General features: G+C 46.9%; 1 protein-coding gene across 1 annotated transcript in view; it reads right to left on the bottom strand.

Annotated features, from left to right (window-relative positions):
* GALNT16 (polypeptide N-acetylgalactosaminyltransferase 16) overlaps positions 1-22,477 on the bottom strand; it is a 75,543-nt gene that overhangs the window by 17,545 nt on the left and 35,521 nt on the right. The window contains exons 2-9 of the mRNA XM_075151932.1: positions 19,468-19,643; positions 16,402-16,500; positions 9,742-9,809; positions 6,690-6,755; positions 5,487-5,608; positions 3,638-3,725; positions 2,579-2,663; positions 1,430-1,533 (exon numbers count right to left, since the gene is read on the bottom strand). Of these exons, the coding sequence (XP_075008033.1) occupies positions 1,430-1,533; positions 2,579-2,663; positions 3,638-3,725; positions 5,487-5,608; positions 6,690-6,755; positions 9,742-9,809; positions 16,402-16,500; positions 19,468-19,643 (808 nt within the window). The remainder of the gene's footprint in view (positions 1-1,429; positions 1,534-2,578; positions 2,664-3,637; positions 3,726-5,486; positions 5,609-6,689; positions 6,756-9,741; positions 9,810-16,401; positions 16,501-19,467; positions 19,644-22,477) is intronic.

The following is a 22,477-nucleotide window of genomic DNA, read 5'->3' as shown; positions in this document are numbered from 1 at the left end:
TTACACAGTTGCAGCTCAGAGGCTGGCAGGGTGGCCAAGTGGCTGGCTCTGCAGCTGGAGCAGGGCTAGTGACAGCAGGGAGCTGAGTTTGGCTATGCAGAGGAGTCTGAGGAACACAGCAGAGGGGATCTTCATGCCTGGGTAAAGGCTGCCTGTTACTTCTGCCTACAGTGCTTAGCTGATGCTACTAGCACTACTGAGATCCCAATGCAAGCCCCATTTAATATCTTTTTAATATCATGAATATCATAAAACTCAGAAAACTCAGAAAACAGAGAACACAAGCACTCATTATTAGATACTTTGTTTTAAAAAAGTGGTATCTTGATATTCTGTTATCAGCCAAAAATATTATTTCCTGGTTTCACAGAGCATTTCAGAAAGAGGCAGCTCTCCCAGCTGTGTTCAGAGAAACAGAACTTTTCTCTTCCTGACTATTTCTTTCTTTCTAATTGGTTCTCCAGGTGCTAGAAAACACCATATAAATTCTTCTTTTAAAGGATTTATTTACAAATCTGTGACATTTATGGAAACTGTAGAAACAGAATAATTTTTTGGCAGCATTAGCTACAGAAAAGTCTATTTAAGTTGACTGCAAAACAGACTAAGGCTTTTCTCTCTTCAGCTCCACTTGCATAATTTCTAAATGAATGCCCCGAATACTTGAGGTCTCTGTGAACCTCTTTTCAATACTCTTCTTCCTTTTGTCATTAACACCTGGTGACATTGCAGCATCCCTTCACACAGGGCAAAGAGAGAGCCTGGAATATCTGTGCCACCATTAAGTGCAAGGAGATGGGTTTCAGCACCAAGCCCTATAAGATAACAGCACTTGAATGGACTTGAATGGACAGACTACCCTGGGCCTCTGAATTCCTCAGATGTTTGTGATGCCCTAGTCTGCTTCTAAATGTTTGCATTCTGAATCTATCTGTACCCAAATTCCACTTACAAAGAGGCTTGTTTTATTAGGAAAAACATCCTTCTGACCTACCAAGCTGGGAGAGCAACTCAGACTTATCGGGGAAGGAGGAACAGGTATAAGAGGAGAGCGTAGGAGTGACTGTCCACTTCAGAGCTGGGGCAACACAGACTGTCATGTGAAGGACTGGAGGAATACTCTCCAAAAAAACAAGCAACAATTTAAATATCAGGAGGTTCCTCTTTCTTCTTGCAGTGTGGAAACACCTGTATAATAGTGCATATGCCTGTAAGGGAGTGATAGCCCTGATTGCAAAAAGCCTCCATTTACTTTGCACAAAGCTGACAGCAATACAATTCTGACTGACATGGGGATTACCTGACCATGTCCCTAGCCTTACATCGACATGCAGATCAGATCTCTCAAAAGGAGAGTTCTGGTAGGCGATGAAGATTGGGAAGTGGTTCTGCGTTAGTGTCTCATTCCCCTGAAACACCCTAAACTTACCAAAATTTTCTCCTCCCCAGATGTCCATTTGAGTATCATATTTTCCCAGGTGGTTAAACCAGGACTTGTCGATCACAAAGATGCCTCCTGCTATAACAGGGGTTCTGGAAAAGGAAACACAAGCCCACACAAAATAATCACATGTATATGTAGCACCACCATCATCATTTTAAAGGCGGGACTATTTGTCCAGGCCTGACAAATTGTATCTCATTTAAAAGAGAAAAATAGTAGAGTTGGGATGTGAATCTGCAGCAGGCTTCTGAGATCCCCCTCACTAGATCACCCCCCTGCCTTCGTTAGATGGTCCTGGAAGCACTCATTACATGAGTAATTCTGTGTCTTTTGCATTTATACAAATACGCACAGTGTGAAGGAATGACAGGGGCACTGTCTGATGACTGTGTTCACCAAGTAGACAGGGCATGAGAGACTTTGCTGAATGTACTGCTCTGCTGTTAGCAAGCTGGTTGATTCTGGAGTACAAAACAGAGGCTCACAAATTACACAGAGGAATTGAATGATACTTTAATATACAAACAGGGAGCTGTCTGCCTATATAGACAAGCACTATGACTTTTTGTATCAGGATTTGTCACATTCTACATTCCTCAGAGCCATGTACACAGCAGCAAGGTTGGCAATAATTGTTCCAGCCAAAAGAGTCTGTTTTGTCCATGGACACACATATTTAGGAGGGGAGGATAATTCTGTGCCCAAATTAGTAGGCAAGATTCAGTTCCCAGGTCTGCTTCACACTTCCTGGGTGACTGTTTAGCTGCTTCATTCCTTAATTGTTCACCTGGAAGATGGAGAAAATTAAAAACCCCCAAAGGGATTTCTGAGGCATTCGTGTTGAGTGAGACCACAAAAACATATAGAAGAAGAGGTGGCTTGTAGAGGCAGCATGCCTACAAGCCTATGATAGTATATAATTGCTATTCTTACAATATTCAGGGAGTAATACTCCCAGAATTAGGGTATAGACCTCAATGCATTCAGAAAATAACATGAAGAGTTTGTCATCATCAAGTGAACACTGTGGCATTTCGTCCTCAGCAAGGCAGTCCCTGTCCGCTCCTTGCCATACAGGTGAAGGCTTAGGAAAGGCATTTGGAGGACTGTACACAGTCCATCAGAGACAGCTACCTTATAGACTGAGTTGGGTCTGTTCTGGACATCTTCTGCTCTATAGGAATCTGCTCCCACTTAAAGTGAAGGCTCCAGTCAAACCCTGAGAAGGAAAAAACCACGTCAAATAGGTTTTGTTGTTGTTTTTCTACTAGCTTCAGTGATAGTCTCCACCCTTACATCACAGGCTATCCTTACTTTCCTTCCCTGACCTCCCTCATGGTCTACCCAAAATGGCAAAAGTCTATCCTAATGTAGCTAAGAAGTTACCAGCTGCTGTCTTGGCATCCTCATCCCTTAGCATTACAGATCTCTGCTCAATTCCGCTCCATATCTTCAGGACAGTGTTGTCAGTGTGAGATGTAATTGCATTTTGGCCAGTCTGTCTTACACTTGCCAGTCTGCCAAAGTTATGAGGCTTTAATCAAAGGACTTTGTGGGATGTGATGTATTCTGGGAACAAAGGCCTGCAGATCATTGTAACCACCACCTCTTTCAAGACTACCATTTATTTATAGTTGGCCTGTGGTGGATAGTTGAGCACAGCACAGTCACTAGCATTACACCATTGTTAAGAGTAGCCACAAAACAAGTAGCCTTTGGCAGGCAAGCAGCGTGGCCATGAACCCCAGCCACAGAAGAGGGTGAAGAGCACCAGGCACTGTGGGTGACCACAGGAACAGCTGCAAGGGGGTTCAGCTGCCAGGAGAGAGGTGAAAATGCTTTTCAGAAGATGCCATGAGATAGCCTGGCAGATAGGAGCAGCAACTGGAAGTGCCTGTCAGACTCCAGTGTACATGCAGTGTAGGGAGGGCATGGTGGTACGTTTAATCAGTTAACTAAGCCCTGAAATTGCAAAATGTTGTGACAGTGATGCAAGCTCAAGAGGAAAACACTAGTTGGGTTTTGTTTTAACTCTGCAAAAGATCTGACTTTGCAAGTTGCAGGAAAAAGAGCACAGAGAACCCATCAGGAAAGATCATCACTCTGTTTTCTTAGAAAGCTGAAGAGAACATCAATTATTTTTCATGCACCATCCCTCAGGCCTAACTTACACAAGCCATTCATTATACCCACCTCCCCTCAGGTCTGCTGATGCTGCCAGGTAGGCAAAATTATCCAGGCTGATAACATCAATGATTGGACTCACCACTCGGGTATAATCCTGAGGGAGAGAAAGAAAAGGGAAAAAAAAAAAAGTCAGGCTTTTCTTGAATGTCTGGCAAAGCTGCCAGAGATCAGAAAACACAAAGCTGCACATGTAAATCTTCGTCTGGCTTCTCCAGTACAGTTTTGGTAGCTGAGCAAGGGATCCATGGCCACTACATCCAAACATGGAGATGGTGGGTGTTAGCCAGCTGCATGCCATGGATGTGGGGAATGGAGCCTAGGACCCCAACACCCAGGAGTGCTGCTAAGAAACAGGTCTTTATTTCCTGCCCAAGTCACAGGGCATGAATCATTGTCACAAAGGTTTTGTGCTTGTTTTTGATATCTACTGACAGCATACCTTCTGCTCAGCCATCCTTGAATTAACTCATTATCATTAGCCTAGAAATGATCAACCCACTAATAAAGCACCTTCCTAACAAGTACTATGAATCAAGACCCCACACTTAAGAATCATAGTGCAAACTGAAAAAACCCATAATATTATAGTATTAAGAATTTGGGGGTACTTTATTGGCATTAAGGGGTATTTACACTTTTCCTTTGCAGTTCTTTTATTAAATAGAAGTTGAGATTATAAAAATATTTCAACATCATGAGACAGGGCATTAAAGACAGTCTTGTGATAGCTGAAATATATGATGAAACAGAGAGCAGGCAATGCCAGAAACACTGTCTTGTTATCGCACAGCTGCCAGCCTCCATGCCTTTCCTATCAAACCTTCATTTTGTGCCTTACAATAGTTCCTCCTGCTGTAGTGCGCTTGGCCAGGATGGCACATCCCAGGTGAGAGCTATCATTCATGTTTATTCTCCTCCGTGCTGCGATGGCTGCACAGCGAGAGTATGTCTGCCCAGCCTGAGCTCCCCCAGCACCCACTCGGCAGCCTGGTGCTCCAGCCACTGCTCCAACCAGCCAGTGCTAGGACTGGGTAGGGCAAGACTGAAATCTGAACTAGGATGCACATCAGAAATGTAGGAAATAGGTCAGAAATAGGCTCAGACTTGAAATCTGCTCACTAAATAATACTGGAGTCAGCAACCAAGCTTTTGCAACTTAGATCCTTCCCTGAAGAAACTAGTGAGGTCCCTTCTGCTTAGGGACCCCTACGCTGCTGCTGCAGCAGCTTGACTTAAAAAGCAGTAGTAAAGTAAACATTTATGGGCTTCCAAGATGGAGGATTTATTGAGCAGAAATAAAAAGCAGAAGCTTTTAAGTCATCAATCCTGAAGTTTCACCTTCTTTTGCTCCTTCATATTAAGCCAAGCAGACAGGAATACAAGGTAGCATTAGAGCCTCCACCCCTTCTCCTGGGGCCCATTACCACATGGAATCTTTCTTTCAGAGGAGAGGATCAATCCCTGCCGCTTGCAAGCATGGCTGTGACTTGTCCCATCACCTCTCCTCCGTTTGCTCTTACAGTGGAGCCATACGTCTACCCCTCCAGTCCTACAGTGCAGTCAGGGTGAGAGCTGCTAATATTCCTGTCTCATTTTCACTCTTCCAGCCTCATGTCAATCCTTTCCCAAGTGAACCAGCAAAGGGACATCCCTGCACTCACAGGCAGCTCCTCTGTGCTAGGAAGCCGCCTGCATATAGGTGGTGCGCATCTAGCTCAGGCTGTACCTTCCTCTGCGACAGCCTGCCTGAGGAGACCTGGGAATGCTGGCACTGCTGATGGTATGTGAGGGCAGAGGATCCACCAGCACAAGACAGGTCAGCCCCATCCATTCCAGAGGGGGAAATGGTGCTCACCTCTTTCACTCTCTGAAGCATTGGCTGCAGCCACTCGCTGTTGACTTCACAGTGACTGTCCAAGAAGGTGAGGATGTCAGCGGTAGCCACTTCAGCTCCTCGCACCCGAGAGCGAATCAGCCCTACAACGAGGAAAGAACAGCAGAGGAGCAGGAAGGTTAGGAAGGGAAACAGCTGAGCCTCCTTCAGAGAATAAAATACTTTGTGTGGCCATTACAGGAGAAGAGCAGGTGGTTCTCCTGTATCACACCTTCATCAGGAGCAGAGAGCAGCTTTAGCAGGGCATCCCCGGGGGGACACACTGACCGCTGAGCCCTCCCAGCAGACAAAGAATGACCTCAACTGTCACTTCTGTCCACACTACTGAGCCTTCACCTGGTTCCTGCCTTGATGATGTCCCCCTTCACCTCCAGCCCTCCCCACAGGTACCTTGCTGCTGCCTGCTCAGTGTCTCTCCCATGAGAGCACCCCGCTGCCTCTCTCACCACTTCCACGGGACCAAGCTCTACTCTCTGCCTGTTGCCTTTCTTACTGTTTATCTGCTTTATTCCCACTTGTCCTTTACTCTGCCCGGTGGTCAGAGATGTCAACCTGGCTCTCAAATGTCTCCATACTTTCTTACACACCATCCCATTACCTGGGATGCCCTTTGTGAACTGAGCAGTGACTCCCGTCTCCCCTTCCAGATCCTCGCTCCAGGCCTGCTGTGCACTGGTTTAGAAATAAGCCAGCACATGTGAGTCAAACTGAAGAGCAGCTGGGAAAGTCTGCATTACCATTTATGCACATAGGAGATATACGAGAAATAACTTTCCTTAATTGTATCTACTTATGATAGATATATGATTGTTTTTCTCTTTCCCACATCTCCTAGATGGCTTGTTATCTTGCACTCCGAGTTTAAAAGGATAAGACTTACATCTGCATCTATATTCATAAAGATCTTAAACTGCGGTCCTTGTTCTAGTCAGGGCCTCTGGACACCACTTCTCATTATTTAAAGTATGAAATGAGAGCCCTGAAGCCTGAGAGTTGATAAGCCATGTTCTCCCTCCACAGAGCCTCCAAACTAGGACACCAAACTTTTATACTGAAAAAAACAAACTGTAACCATAAGAAACAACATGTAAGCAGCTGGTAACCAACAGGGCCATGCGGGAAAATCTGTACAATCTTTGTACCTACAAAGCTTTCCACACTCACCTTCCCGCCGGGTGTTTCGTAGACACTTGACCTTTGGGATCTTGGTAAGGAGCTGGCAGTCCTCAGCTTAGGGAAGGCAAAAGAAAAACATTTGGCACACATGCATGAATTATTTGGCTTCAACAGGGAGCTCCAATTAACTGTTCTGCTTCTCCGTGGGAGGGGAAATTCTGCTTTCACTTAACATCACATTAATCAGCCTGATGGCCTTAATCCTGTTGTCTAAAGAGTACACAGAAGAGCACTGCTTGCTTGTTGTCCTCCTCGGACAGCTGAGCCTATGTTTCCTGATACTCTGAGCAGCCTTCGCCCTCCCGCGTTCAGCGTTTCAACAACGGGGCATGCGCTGGTAACATGGCACCGAGCACTGATGAAACAGAGGGACCGCAGGGAGCGAGGGCTGCAAATCACGGAAGTGCCAAGTCAAAGAGAGTCCCGTAATATAAAGTCATCTCATCTGCTCCCTTTGCCTTCAGCTGCTCGTCTGGGCATTTCCCGACATTTGTTCTTGGGGCAGTTTCTGCTTGACTTTATTTAATAAAGGCCACAGAGACGTGACCCGCTTCCTTGGAGACACCATTACATTAACACATGGATCCCCAACCGAGGGCTTTGCTGGCAGCTTGCCAGAAGCTCGTGCCACCCCTCATTTACATTGCCCAACGAAGGTGACAGAGGAACAGGTACCGGCTCCAGCCCAGCTGTACCAATGAGCACTGGGTCTTTAGTTCTCTCTTATCCTCTCTCTATTCCTGCCCTAGCAGAGGTCACAGGAATAACAATTTCTAACTTGCTCTTTTCCCTTGCTCCATCAAGTTCACCCCAATTTCCATGTTTAGTGCTTGTTCCTTTTCATGTCCCACACCTCCACTTTCCCGCCGTCATCCTCCCACAGACTGAGCGCTCTGGGGAGAACACAGAGGCCATTAGCCAAAGTGCGTCTCTTGGCATGCTCCTGCAGGAGCACTTCCAATTCTCAAGGATACATGCAACCTGAAATACTGCTCTTGTGGGGGCACTTCGGCAGCTGCTGCATCATCCCAGGGAAGTGGCGGGTGCTCTGAATTACAGAGTACCAAGATTTTGCTGGACATCTGCTACAAGAGAAAGCAAAGCTCACCTTGGCCAAGCCACAATTTCAGGTAAGTATGAGAATCCTTATCAAATCATTCACTCTCCAGGGGTGGAGCACATCACTCTGACTGTAACTACTTGCCAGAGCTTACAAACTCTCTGTATCTGTCGTGGTTTAACCCCAGCCAGCAACTAAACCTCACGCAGCCGCTCGCTCACCGCCCCCTCCGGTGGGATGGGGGAGAGAATCGGGAGGGCACAAGTAGGAAAACTCGTGGGTTGAGATAAAAACAGTCAAATAATGGAAATAAAACGAAGTAGAACAGTAGTAATAACAATGAGAACAACAACAATAACAGAATATACAAAGCGGGCGATGCACAATGCAACTGGTCACCACTCACCGACTGCGTGTCGTGAACGCGGGAAAGCCCCCCCGCTCTAGTTTTTTTACTGAGCATGACGTCACATGGTATAGAATACGCCATTGGCCAGCTGGGTCACCCACCCTGGCTATGCTCCCCCCCGCCCCCAGCTTCCCCTGCACTTGGCAGAGCATGGGAGGCCGAAAAGTCCCCAGTGCAAGCACCACCCAGCAACAACCAAAGCATCAATGGGCCATCAACGCTCTTCTCATACAAAACCCAAAACACAGCACCCTCCCACCCAGTTATTGGGAAGAAAGTTAACTCTGTCCCACCCGGAACCAGGACAGTATCTTTGGAGAAATCGAGGCAGATATTAAAGCAAAGCGTCAGACCTCAAACATGTGCTAAAGTGCCTCAATACAGGTGCCTCAAGGGAGTAGCTGTATCCACAAATATCCAGCTGCCAGTGAGAAAAATGAGAGCTATCACAGGATGTGGCTTTTTAAAAATCTTTCCATTTATCTAGGAGCCTAAATGCCTAAATGGGAGTTTCTGGCTGAGGCCTGTGCAGTACAGGTCCCAGAGATCCATCAGTGTTGATTTGGTACACTTTGGCCATTGAGAATTTAATTTCTAGATGCCGAATATGGGACATTTAGGACTGTTTGTTGGAGGTGCTCAGAAACACCCAACTCCAACAGCTGGGCACAACTCAGTCCTTATCCAAATCAGGCCCTCAAAAAGTTAAATCCCTAATCTCAGCATCCACCTATAAAATTTTTTTTTGGCCAAAGCTACATAAGTATTTAGCTGCAAAATCAAAAGAGCAATGCTTCCTTACCTCAGCAAGCCACCATGGGCATTCTCAGCTATTTGTAAAGTGTTCTGAAGGAGTAATTATCAATTATTATAAGTGGCACACAACTAGATTGTCCTTGAATCTAGTGTACATCACGGGAGAAGCAAGAAGTCTCTTGTCCCCACCACCTCACCACAGCCAGGAGCCAGAGCAACTGTACAGATGGAAAGAGTCCATAGCCTCCAGTCTGCAGGTCTGGTGGGACTCATCCAGAAGACACTCCATCCCTTTGCCAAGCTGCAGGAGAAGGGGCGCTGCCCAAAGCAATAACCCACGGCCTCCTACAGAGACAGCTGGGATCCCAGACACATGGAGGCAGGCAGACTGTCTCGCCCCAGTCTGCCTCCAGGACCCCAGGCAGCAATTTTCTGTAGGCTCCATTGCATCCTCTTGCTCTCTCCTGGTTTGTAATTACCCACTCTGCTCACGTACACCATTGCTATATACATATCTGTGCTAAGCAGCTCTGAAATGGTGCATAATGAAACTAGACAGAGATCTCTGGCAACCTGGCCAAAACTGCCAAGCTGACAGAAAGGGAAGACCCAATGGAAAGAAAAAAAGAGGAAGAAGCTCTGGCCTCTGCCATGCATGGACATAAACTAAACACAGAAAAACTTCCTCCCTTTTCTTTTCCTCTTGCATACAGACAAGAGGGAATCTCTGTGAGGAGGGGGACTGAACAGAGCAAACAAAAAGAAGGAAAACAGAAGGGAAGAAACAAGTGCAAGGGAAATAGATCCATACTTACGATCTGAGCTGAAGTCATCTACCAAAATGATCTCCTGGATGAGGCTGGGAGGGGTGCGGTTCAGGACGCTGCAGGGACCCAGGGAGGAAAAAGACAATCTTTGTGAGCTGCCATAATAACGACAATGGTAGGACTGATACGAATCTGCTATGCTATGCATTACAGCAGGAATACCAAACTCCAGTAATGTGGAAGAGGTGACCTTGCCCTTGTACCAGGGTTCATTGGCAAGAGCCAAACTGCAAGTGGTAATATCCCAGAGAGATGGGATCTCAGCCGGACCTTACAAGGACCCACAGCCAGGAAGCTGACTGCGGGACTTGCCTGGGGGCAGCTAGCAAAGGATGCCGCGGCATGCTCTGCCTCTAAACAGAGAGGCAAAGAGGAGAGCACCACCTGCCCCGAGGCAGCCAGGAGGCTGTTCCCATCTGCCAGGCTTTGGGCAAAGCTCATCACTGCCAGGGAGCTGAAAGAGAGCTGCCACTTTCCCCAGCAAGGAGCTCTGTCTCAGTGCCACAGATGAGGCATGCTGGGGCTTTCTCACCAATTCCCTTCTTTGGGAGGAAGGCAATTTTTTTTGACAATATTCTGGATTTGGGGTTTTTTTCCCCTCTTTTGCTTGTTATTTGTCTTTCTTTCAAACCAGCTCCCACACTTGCTGAGAGCACCCCCCTTTCCTTGGGCTGGTCGCACCATACCCCACAATATCCTCGGTATTTGGGTTTGCATCTGCAGGACGCAGGGGCTTTCACACACAAGGAGGGGGGATAAAAGCTTCTGCCCTCCTCACAGGTTGATGCACGCTGGTACCCTGGAGTCAGAGCAGTCTGATTCTGACTTCTTTGTCCCTCTCATTTGTTTAAGACGCTTGAACTAATTTTCCATGACCTTCTTCAAGTCCCTCCCCTGGCTCTACTACAACCACACAGCATATTCCCCCTTTGAGCCTCCTTTTCCAATGCCTCTTTGCACAGGCAGGTCCTCATTGCCTTCAACAAGATTGCTCAGTCGCATTTAGTCACCCCAGTGATGAGGACAGCTATGCAAACTTTAATATTAAAAACAGAGGTAAACACTGTCCTCCTGATTCTAGCAACTCGTCTCATTTCAGTGGCACCCACTCTTCTGATTTTGAGCAATTCTGCAGAAAGATTGGTGGCTTTTTTCTTTGTTTTTTTGGCTTTTTTGTTTTATACAGGAAACGGATAACAAGAGTAATCTCATACTCTCAGTAATGGAGCTGTAGAGAAATAAATTACCATCTTGCTAAGTAGCATCACTGATGGCTTTCCATACAGAGCCAAAGTCTCCTCAGTTTGGGAGAGTTTTCTGCTGTCTCACACAGCAAAATCCTGACTGCTCTGCTCCTCAGTATCACATCTGACTCTATTTCAGATTTATGCTGCTTCATACGTCTCTAAGAGGATTTGTATTTTGAGATTATATGTCCCTAGATGACTGAGGTTGCATTTTTCAAAGCTCAATCTCATTTGCTTCTCTTGGCTCATGCTTCTCTGGATCCTCTGGCATGGTGGGGTGGGACATGGGGGATGTTCCTCTTTGCATTTATAAATGCAGCTTCTCCCATCATCTGCGTATTTTACAGACAAGGTTGCCCTGCGCTGAAATTCTTGTCTGTGCAAACTCAATGCAAAACAACCGATCCAGACAGGCTGCATCCTGCAGCATAATGGCTGTAAAATGGTATTCTACACCTTCTCCCACTAGCCTGATTATTAGCAATGCTCACATTTTCTCCACAAGTTTCAGGTCTTCCAACTCAACATAACTGGGGAAAAAAAAGCAAACACTTTATTCCCTCTTCACCTGTCCACTGATTCCCCTGCAGAGAGAAAACACTCCTTGAGGAGTTCACAGCTCATTGTTCAACGCCCAGTTCTGCTCTCAGCTCTGCAATAATTTGCTGTGGATCCTTGGGAAAGGTACTTAATCTTTTTTGCACTTTGTCTTGTCTGTCTTCTTAACAAGGAACCCAGTAATCCTAGTATTTCCCTCCAATGAGGTGCAGAGACTGGCATGACAATCGATTACTTTTAGGCACAAAATGTATTATTAGAATTCCAAAATCCAAATGACAATTGCCTTTTACAGCAGAAACACAGACTGTTCTCCCCTCATCTCACAGATTCCTTACATCCTTTGTCTTTTCTCACAGCTTCCTTCTTTCAGTATCAGTGTCCTTACTCTGTCACTCTGTTGCATGACACCACATCAGCACTGCCAATGAGTTTCTCTCTGCTGATCTGTCCATCCCTCATCAGCTCACAGATAATCTTGTTTATTCCAGATGTTAGCAGAGGAGCATCTCTTTTTTTTCCTTTGCTCTAAAATAATCTCCTCTTTTGCCATTATTTAAATTGTCATTATAATGAGTTGCTATACCAAATGCTCTAGCATTACAACAGCATCCTTTTGATCAGAATTTATACAAAGTCTCTGCATAGACCGAACCAGACAGCTGTTCAAGTCCATTGACTTAAAGCCTGACTATTCACCTTTACATTTGCACCGAAACCAAACAGTACCTGCAATACTGACTGAAATCAGAAATAAAGAGAAAGTACAGACAACAAAACAGTTGATTTTCCTTTCTGCAAGAATGGTCACCGCAGCAGAATTGATGGTATCACTTAGTGACTAATCAGGCACAGCCATCAATCATGCAAAATGCCTTTTGAGTGACAGTTATTTTTGAAGGAGAACAGGATGCCAAGCAAGTAACCGGTTTGAGAGTGACAGCTATGTCCTGCCGAGGAAGAGATATCACACAGGTAAGCACCTCTTGACTGACACACATCTCCTGCAGGACTGAGAATGCCAGCAACGAGCCATTTGAACTGGCATGTTCATAGGTTCTGGTGGATAGCCCATTTCCCTTTTTTTTTCCCTACTCCCCTTCTTAGTCTCTTGCTGGATATTTTTAACCAGTTGTCTCCCTCTACACTGAAAACAAACAAACAAACAAAATTTGTCTGAAGGACTCCCTGCACGGTACCAGTAGGACTTGGGGCAGCATGGCCTATTGGTGCACTGGCCTGGTCCCTCCGGCAGCTTGCAGGCTGGGCAGCAGGTCCAGCTGCCTGGTGCCTTTACCTAGGGCAGAGGAGGAAAATGGCTGGAGCCCACAGCAGCAGGCAGGCATGCAGCCCATGCTGCCTCTGGGGACCAGGAGGGACAAGCGACAGGGTGCTGGAGGGAGGAAGTTATTCCTCCCCACAGTCACTCCTCTATTTCCCCCTCTCCCTCACACACAAACATTTCTCCCATCCTCAAGTAGCAACAACAGCTCATCACTCCTCTTGCTTCCACTCAGCAGCGGAGATCCCAGGGGCAGCAGGGAGAGCTTGGCACCTGCTGAGCTGCCAGAGGTGCTTGTGCGAGTCCATGTGCGCACACGTGCAGGCGTGGTTAGCAAGAAGGGTCTGCAGATCAGGATCTGGCCCCTGCAGCTGCTATGTTTAGATCACCCTGAGATAAACGATAAAGCAGGATTCTCATCCCTGGGTCACTTCCCAAGACCTTTTGGTACCAGCATTGCCACTCAGCTGAGTTACCTTGCAGAGCTGCCAGAATAACACAGTAAGATGGTACCTGGCTCAGGGGAGCGCATTTAGGCTCCCTCTAGTTTTAATTTAAGATTCAACCCCAGTAGCCTTTTCATATATTTCTTCCTAGAATTTCCCAAATTCAGGTACCCATCTGGCTTGCAAAGACCTCAGGTATGAAAACTTCAACTGGTAGCACATAACCTACTCGCCTCTAAAGACTGGGCCTCTAGAAAAGTTTTCAGCCATAGAAAATTTTGCTCTTAGTGCTGCTCATTTCCATCAGTTGTCATCTTCCACTCCCACTTCTCTTACAGCATCCCCATAGTGTAATCATGATAACTAAACTTGGGAAAAGGCCCATAATAACAGTGGAATCATGTTTAACTTTCACCAGGTGCATCTCAAATGGTTAATTCTAATTATCTAAATAATCCTGCTCTACCTGGCTTAAGAAAGCTCTTATAGATATAGAAATAATGACAGGCTGCAAGCCTGACTAGTCACCAGCTATGCAGGTAGGGCAATTTTATGCCTCTTAATATCACTGTGGTCCTCTGCAGACTCACAGCCAGGTCATAAACCAAACAGAACAGAACAGTCATGTCCCTTTGATACCTGACATCCCAAAGTGCTGCAAAGTAATTACATAGTATTTGGTGCACTGACTGTGTATGTGAATTGAGCGACAATTATACTCACAGCAGTATCTCAGCCTGGCACATTCAGATGCGTTTTGCTGAAGGATGGGACTCTTGGGTTAGAGAAGAGGCTTTGAAGAGCACCATGAAATCTTCAACTCCCTCTGTAACATCAGTGTCAATCTGCAAGTAGGACTCAGCCCCATGCCTCTTCTCACAGTGCAGCCATGACCTGAGCCTTCACCTCTGTGTATGGTTGTCAAAACTCCTGTGTCTCAAAGACAAGGCTACTCGCCAATGCTTGGTTGTGTGACACTGAAAATACTGTAGAGCCCAAGAAGAAGTCAGCCTTCGGGATCGCTCGTCAGACAGGGATAAATCATGGACACTTCTGACATTTGATGTAAGCAAGGAGTAAATCAATCATCTAATGCACTGGCTGTAAACCATCTGGCAATGAAGACTCCAGCTGTAGCCAGGAGGTCTGGGCAGAAATGCCATCCGCCCCACCATTCACAGCAGAGTGCAGCCAGTCCCTCACACAGCACTCCTCCAGTGGCAGCAGGATTGCAGGGACCAATTTGAACAGACGGGTCATCCGTTTTTCAAGGGTTTGGCTGGGGGTTCTGGGTTGCAGGAGACGACATCTTGAGTGCATGTCCAGTTCTGGGCTTCCCAGGACAAGAAAAAGAGGGACATGCTGAAGCAGGTCCAGTGAAGGACCACTAAGATAATTAAGGGACTGGAGCATCAGACGTAAGAGATGAGGTTGAAAGAGCTGGGGTTGTTTAGCTTTGAGAAGAGAATGCTCAGAGAGGTTGCAGAGACTCCATCCTTGGAGATACTAAAAACTGATTAGGCACAGCCCTGAGCAACCCACTCTAGTTGACCTTGCTTTGAGCAAGCCTGGTCTGTTAATGCATTGGCAACACTCATCTCCTCATTAGCACACATCACCTCCATAGGATCTGGATATCAATTTCTCTCTCTATGCGTTCCTGCTGCTCTGAATGTCATCTTCTCGTCTTTTTAACTATCGTGGCACCTGGCTATTTGATTGGCTGCCTTGAGATTTTCTTAAGGATCCTACTACCATGGTTCCTGAGCACCTAATCATTTATTGTCTGACCTATGATGTAATCGGCAGAAATCTCCTCCCGTTGCCCTAGCAGCACTGTGGTTCCAAACAAATCTGCTCATATTCTGAACAGAGGCTCTGTAGAACTCATTTTATGGTTCAAATGAAAAGGAAATGATGGAGGTAAAAAGGCAAAATGTGTTAATGCAATATATACAGGTCTCTGGAAAGACAGTAGCATCAAACCTGGCAGACAGAAACCCAGCCTTCTAGCCATGAGACCCATTTGAAAAAGCCTGTTATTTACTCACAAAGCACATTTCTCTAAGCCTACAGGATCTGCCAGGGGAAGAAGTGGTGATGATGAATAATGCATTCCTGTTAGTGATACTATCAGCTCAACCTTCTACCTGGACAATCCACTTCAGCCTCCACAGGCTGTTCCTGGACCTGCTTGCAGGCTTCAGAGACCCTTTGAGAAATGACTTGATAAGTCAGAGAGGGCAGAGGGCATTTTTTGTGTAAAAACTAAAAGGAAAAGAGCCTCCCTGGGTTCTGCAGGGGTGATGGGGAAGGGAAGGAGCAGCTGGAACATTGCTTTGTGGTACAGATAATTGCATGCTCCCATCTACTTGGGGATGCTGACAGGCCCTATGCCACCTATTTACTTGGTTAGATTTGGCCACTGCTGATGATACTCAGATATAAGGAGGCACTGGTACAAGATAGCAAGTGTCCTGCAGGTTCAGCAGGGTCTGTGCGCAAAGCCCCTGGGAGGATCTGGTGGGCCATCAGGTTCAGCAACTGTTTACCAGCAAGTGACTCTGAGCACCTGCTCAGACCGCAAGGGCTTGGTCTCCACGAGACTTCGAGTTCATCACCTTCTGCTTGAAAGACTTGTGAGCTGTGCCCCCTGCCTTCACTGAGCCAGCCCCAGCTCGTGTAACACGTGCTGTAGCAGGGGTCTGGCTGCTTTTTCCCATCTATGAAACACAGTTCCTCCCAAACCCCTTCACTCAGTTGCATCTAGCAGCCACCAGTATGCCCTTTGGCCCCCCCTCACTCTTCCAAACCAAGCTCATACAGACTGTTCCCACCTGTGGACACAGGCCCAGCAGCCCCTTCCCTGCTGCTAATGATTCCCCCCATGGGGGCTATATAGCGGCTAACGGCAGATATGTTCTGTCTTTGAAGATATGCCCACACTGCCAATCCAAGCTCCTGACCTGTCCTAGTGGGCCAGCTCAAGGGCAGATCACAAGCACTTGGGGGACTGCAGCCACCCTGCTTGCCTAACCAGTGGAAAATGCCTAACCCTCCACCAGTGCCCTGCCAGGCACCGTCGTTTGGGCACAGCAGCCCTTGCTGAACTCACCTCTTCACCGTCCGGAGCAGGGTGGAGCGCGCCTCATTGTGGAAGGTGATGATGAGGCTGGTAGCTGGCAAGTCTGTGTCATAGCGTACAGAAGTGCACCTGCAACACAGGAGAGCAGAAGTGTAAGCCAAACACTATCCAGCAGTAGCCACTGCAGCAATGTACCTAGGATTTCTAAAGAAGAAGAGAATAATACGCTAAAACCAGAAACAGCACAGTTGAGCTGCAGCAAGGGAGGCCTCAGCTGCCCCTGCACCAAGGTTGGCAGAGCTTAAAAAGAATTGTGCCTGTTGAAAGGCAAAGTTTTGAGGCTGTGATACCTAAACTCACGATGCTGCATGCTGAGGAGGGCACGTGGGTTTCATGGGGAACAAACGTTCAACATCATGGACTCTAGTCACTGGCTTCACCTGTGATTCATGTAAAATCTTGTTTATTCATGCATAGGACATGTACATGCTAAGGATGCATACAGCTGGTACACCCAGGCATCGCTGTATAAAGCACTTCAAATTCTTTGGACATTGGACTTTACAGAAAGGAAAACACTAGCTAGTGCTGTGATCTGCGTCAGGGAGTTGCTGAGGTTCAACACTAATACCTCATCTGGCAATGGAGAGCAATTCCTCCCATCTTCTCATCTGACTTTGTAATGTTAGGTACATACATTCATTCTCGTACTCAGAACCAAGGATTAATTCAGGATCACCTTGCGCCAGGGCTGCTCATACCCTGTGGAGAACAAGGATTCTTGGAGGAGAACAACTCTCAGATGTGAATCCTGAATCCAATTCTGGCAGATAACTAGGAACGGCAGATTGGGCTGATCTGCTCCTCCAGAATGCCCACCTTCTTTACTTCTAGCCAGTGTCAAACAGCAGTCAGTCTGCACTAATTCCCTGCCCGATAAAGAACCCACACCTGACATTGCGGCCTTGAGTTTTTAAGAACTCAAGGCCACCCACAGACTGAATCCATCCTGGAAGGGAATACAATTCAGTTCTTAGAGCCACTACTTGTACTTCTGCACTTACTTACTATTCTTTTATGGCTATTACTAAACTGTTACTGTTTTTATCATCACATTCAATCCTACTGGTTTATGACTTTTTCATTGCAATATTTTATTAAGGGGATGGCAGCTTCTTACAGCAATTTTCAAACATATAAAGAAACCTTGATAAAGATTGGTGTGGAAAACCTGAGACCAGACAGGAGACATACCCCATTTATTATTGTTTCAAAATAACTCTATGATGCAACGCATATAAAATGTACTAAGGCATCAGGAAGTGGAAAAGCAGCAGAGATTGGTGTATGTGTTATTTGGAGAAGGCTTCCCAAGATCTCAGCATTATTACAGCATCACAAGGGATAAGGACAAAGTTTGTGCTCGGAAGTTGGCCCTCTCTTTGCTTTGGATCAAAAAAACAGCTACATGCTAGGTCAGAAGGAGCTTGTAGGATGCGGAATCAAGTACACCCAAGCTCTGCTTGGGTGCCTGAAGAAAAAGTGACATGTTAGTGACCTATTGACTCCCACTCCTTAAACAGAGAGCCAGGTCCCTTTGTGACACAAGGATAGGCTTTCTTCAAACCAGATCTAACTTGTACCAGCTGAAATAAGTCCTCATCCTAAGCTGCCATCCCAGCAACCATTCCAATAATGCTCCAAGACAAGGTACTCAAAAACAGCTCCCTCATTCCCTAACTGCCACCTCTTTAAAGGGAAGGAACATGGAAATAAGTTTGTCTGCTCTGATTATATACTACTTTGGACTCCCCATTGCTGAAGGGAAACCTTGCAAAGCTGGGGCTGAAATGGCCATACATTTCCAGGGAATCACATATATGTTGTTCTTCAGACTGAAGTGCACAAATGAGGCTTTTCACAAAAGGCATGCTCTGCATGCTACCACAAATCAAAATAAAGAATAATTCACCTTTGAAGTGAGCTGTTTGTAGGCCAGAACATGACAGCAGATTAACAGAAAACAGCAATTCTCACGGCAGGGAGACTTGTCAGTAACGCAGGACATGGCACCGCTGCCTCTGAGTCACTAGGAAGCCAATCCCAAGCACTATGCCAGGGAACAGGAGCACAAGACTTTCACCTCACAACCAACGTCCCAACTGCTTGCATTCACAAAGCACCCTGATGGCTGTCAGTGCTGGCAGGCTCACAAAGCTCCATGTCTCCTGACATCCCTCTCACAGTTTCAGTCAAATTAGATGCCTGGTTTCCCGTTCCCAGCAGCTGTGAAGTATCGCTTTGCAACTCTAGGTAGGGTCTAGGTTCCAGCCCAGATAGACAAGCATTTCAGACATGGTTAGTTTGCTTCTATTTTTTCTCCATTGAAGTTCTCCATTGATAGTTTTACACTATCTTATCACTATCAAACCTACAGTCTTCAAGGTACAACATTATCTTTTTGTACTGCAGAAACTACAAAATAGTTACCTGAGCACTATTAGCAATCTAATCAGCAGAATAAACTCACCCCCAGTGAAACAAGGACAGAACGACGAGCACTTTGCAAGCCACGAAATATTCACTGTATTCACACATTAGTTTCATCCCCACCCCAGCAGCCTTCATCCAAACCCTAATGCTCAGGCTGGAAAGAAGGCACCAAACCAGCTTCTGACAGCCAGGGCACAGCAGGTGAGGAACACCAGCGTAAAGCAAGGCTGCAACAATGGCGTAACCTTGCAGCTAGGACAGAGGGTCGCTGAGGGAAGCCATGAGTGTGAGGGGAGTTGTGCAAAAAACAACTGTCAGGTGAGCAATTTGAGGTGCAGTGGAGGGGCTGTGCTGAAACAAGATGATGCTTGGACCTGGGAGAAGAGATGCTAGAAAAGCAACCAGCTGGGGCTGAATTAGTCAAGGGTCTCTGTACATTTGAGACCTTTCCAGATTAACCATGAAATACAGTGAAGTAACAGACCAACGCTGCCAAAGAAAAAGCCAAACCATCCTTTACCAACATTGCAGAACAACACAGGAGGGCAGTGGACTCCCCACACCAAGCAGCAGCCATGGCTTGGAGCAAGGGCTGTGCGGTACCTGTAGTGCCTGGTGTCCCGAATGGGCCGATTGCTGCTGAGTTTGTCGCTCTCCAGCTGATTAAAAGCATGCTGGCGGTAGGGGTCTTCTCCGGCCTTCAGCAGCTTTGAGGACAAGTAAGCCTTTTCGTCAAAACCCCTCCGGCTGTTCTTCTCTCCTTGGGGAGCCCTTGTCATCTAGAGCAGAGACAAGCATCAGAGCATCAGAGAGAGCAGCCAACTCATGTTTAGATACAGGTAGTAAGTTCAGACACACGTATGCTAAGGCAGGTTGTTTGCCACACATCTGGAAGTGGCTCAGTTATGGGGGAAGAGCTTGGAAAGGAAAGCAGGAAACCCTCACAGACATGGTGTTATAATTGCCTTCTCCGAGGAAGACTGCAGGCCTCGCTATCCTTACCGACTGAGCTTGGAATGAAAGTTGCTGTTCCTGATAGCACAGGCAGAGCCAAATTCCCCTTAGCTCTTGTTGCGCAGAACGAGCAACACTGCAGGCATTTGGAAATCCTTCCAGGCAACACGGGTTTGAAAGCAGCCTCCAGCCAATGTGGCTGAAACACAGTATTTTGAGGAAGAACAGCTTCAGCCTTTCAGCAATCACTATCGCATACAAACACAGAGGCAGCTGATTTAACAGGTTCCCTGCTGTGCCTTGCCCAGCTTCGCCCAGTCCCACAGAAGTCCATGATAAAGTTGGAAGCTGCATGTGACTGTCCCCAGTCCCACGCAAGAGCTAAAACACCTGGGCCATCCCTTTTCCTCTACTTTCATAGGCCACAGAGTCAGTGCAATGCCAGCACCTGAAGACCATTCACTAGGGCCACTGGGAGGGAGGACAGGCACAGTTCTAGCCCATGTTGAACTCTAAGATATGAGATTTTGGTTGGAAACAACCTAGAAACTGTAAAATATTGGCTTATAAAGCAATCAGGATTGTTTATACAATAAAAGTAGTTTAACAAATTGTCTATGGTAGCTGTTTGATAGACCAAATAATGAAGAAGCCATAAAATGCTCCCAGCCTTGCACAAAGGAGTGCTGGAGCTCCCTAAAACTGCTGAAAAAGGCCGATTCTGGCACATCCACATCTCATCCAAAGCGCTGGACAATCCTCAGATCTCAAGATCCTTCTGTGTAAAATCATTTGGATACCCTCTTAGGCTTGATCACATTTCTCCCTTTGCTATAAGGCTCCTTTTAGAGGGCAAGAGACCATGGACTGGTCCCCACTATCACACAGCGTTTTGGTCAAGCCATCTAAATGGATTGGGAAACGACTCAAGAGACACAGCAACACGGCAAATTCCTGCAGCAGGAGAGCGCTTAGAAGAACAAACATCTCTGCACCCTCCTCCGAGGTCTGCACCCTGCAGTGCAGACAGCCCTAAGAGAACCAGACAGTTGGGTAAGACGATGGCAAATGAAATTCAGCGTAGACAAGTGCAAGATAATGAACATTAGGAGAAACAAATTTAACTACTCATGCACATTGATGGATTTCAAACAAACCGTGACCACTCAGGTTACGGATCTGAGCGTCCCTGTGGACAGCTCAATGAAATCCCGGACGTGGTCTGCTGAGATGGGAAATATAGCAAATCGAGTGCACCGTGAACGGGACAGAGAAAATTGAAACCATCATGAATGCTGTTATATGAAATCAGTGACAGCTCAGCGGCCGTGGCCAGAATGCAAGTTTTGTCAAACTGGTCTCTGGAAGGAAGCTACTGTAGGATGAAGAGAAATTAAAGGTTAGGACTATTTGATTTGGAGAAAAGATGAATGAAGTGAGAAAAAAATTGAAGGCGGCCCATAAAATTATGCCTAATACAGCCAAGGTCAGCCCGATGCTCAGATTTCCATTTCTTACCACACAAGAACGAGGGAAACGTCTTTTCATAGGAAAAAAAAGTGCCACTATTTTCAACACAAAGAAACTTATACAACCACTGCACAACCAAGCTGCTGCATATGGATTTACCCTAGTGCAGGACTTGCATAGGCACACTTTGGCAGATTAAGTCTGCCCTGCCGCCCCTCCGTGAGGGACACCATCGTCCCCCTGCGGGCAACGGCTCAGTTATCTGTACGGCTGGTTCCACAGCCTGCTGCCTAGACTCTCCCTTGAAATTATATTTTCAGTGCGACGAGGAAAATATTTATTTTCGTACCTCTAAAAATTGAAATGTTTTCCTCCTTTAATTCATACTAGGAGTTTTGTCAAACTTTGCTTCCATTTCTCTTTTTCCTCTCGCCCTAGAAAACAACACTGATTTGTAGCAAAAGCCTGGCTTGTCACACGCCTGTAAATATTCTGTGGTCACTCGCTTGCCCTTTGCTACTTACCTCTGTCTCCTCAAGCCCTGGAAAAGCAACAGCTTGTTTTGATTTATATTGCCAGGAACAGCTTGCAAAATGCTGGAAGCAGCAAGAAGTCTTCAGGAGCCATTTTGCCAGGGCACCGCGAGGGCCAGGGGCTCCCCATGGCAGGGCTCAGGACAGGGCCTGCCAGCCAAGGACCATTCCACGCCCCAGCCAGGAGTGGGGCAGCCGGGGGGCACTGGGGCAGCCCCAGCCCTGGGCATCAGGCACCTCCCTGGGGGACAGGCCAGGCCGTGGGCCCACCTTGGCCGGGCAGGGCAGGGCTGTGGGGAGCCGGAGACAGGCCCTGCTGCAGCATCACTGGGGCAGGGGCTGACAGCCCCTGGGGTCCTGGGCCATGGGCAGGGTGGAGGGAGCCCCGGGGAGCTGACATGGGGTCCTGGGCCATGGGCAGGGTCAGGGGAGCCCTGGGGAGTGGGCAGGGACAGGAGGAACCATTAGTGCCCTAAGGGCCATGACACATTTAAGCTTGAACTATTAGGGGTAATTCCTCTAGATACTTCGGTTCTCACATTACTCATACGTCGCATTTAAAAAGTGGTAAAAGAGTGCTGGGAATTAATAGTCAGTTAAGAACATTTCTCGTTTTTATCTCAGCCAGTATCTCTTTGTGCTCTCTTCAAACAGGG

This window comes from Calonectris borealis, chromosome 5, assembly GCF_964195595.1.
Source record: "Calonectris borealis chromosome 5, bCalBor7.hap1.2, whole genome shotgun sequence".
Classification (NCBI taxonomy): domain Eukaryota; kingdom Metazoa; phylum Chordata; class Aves; order Procellariiformes; family Procellariidae; genus Calonectris; species Calonectris borealis.
The sequence above is the reverse complement of the archived record's forward strand: the minus strand, read 5'-3'. Positions and strand labels throughout refer to the sequence as shown.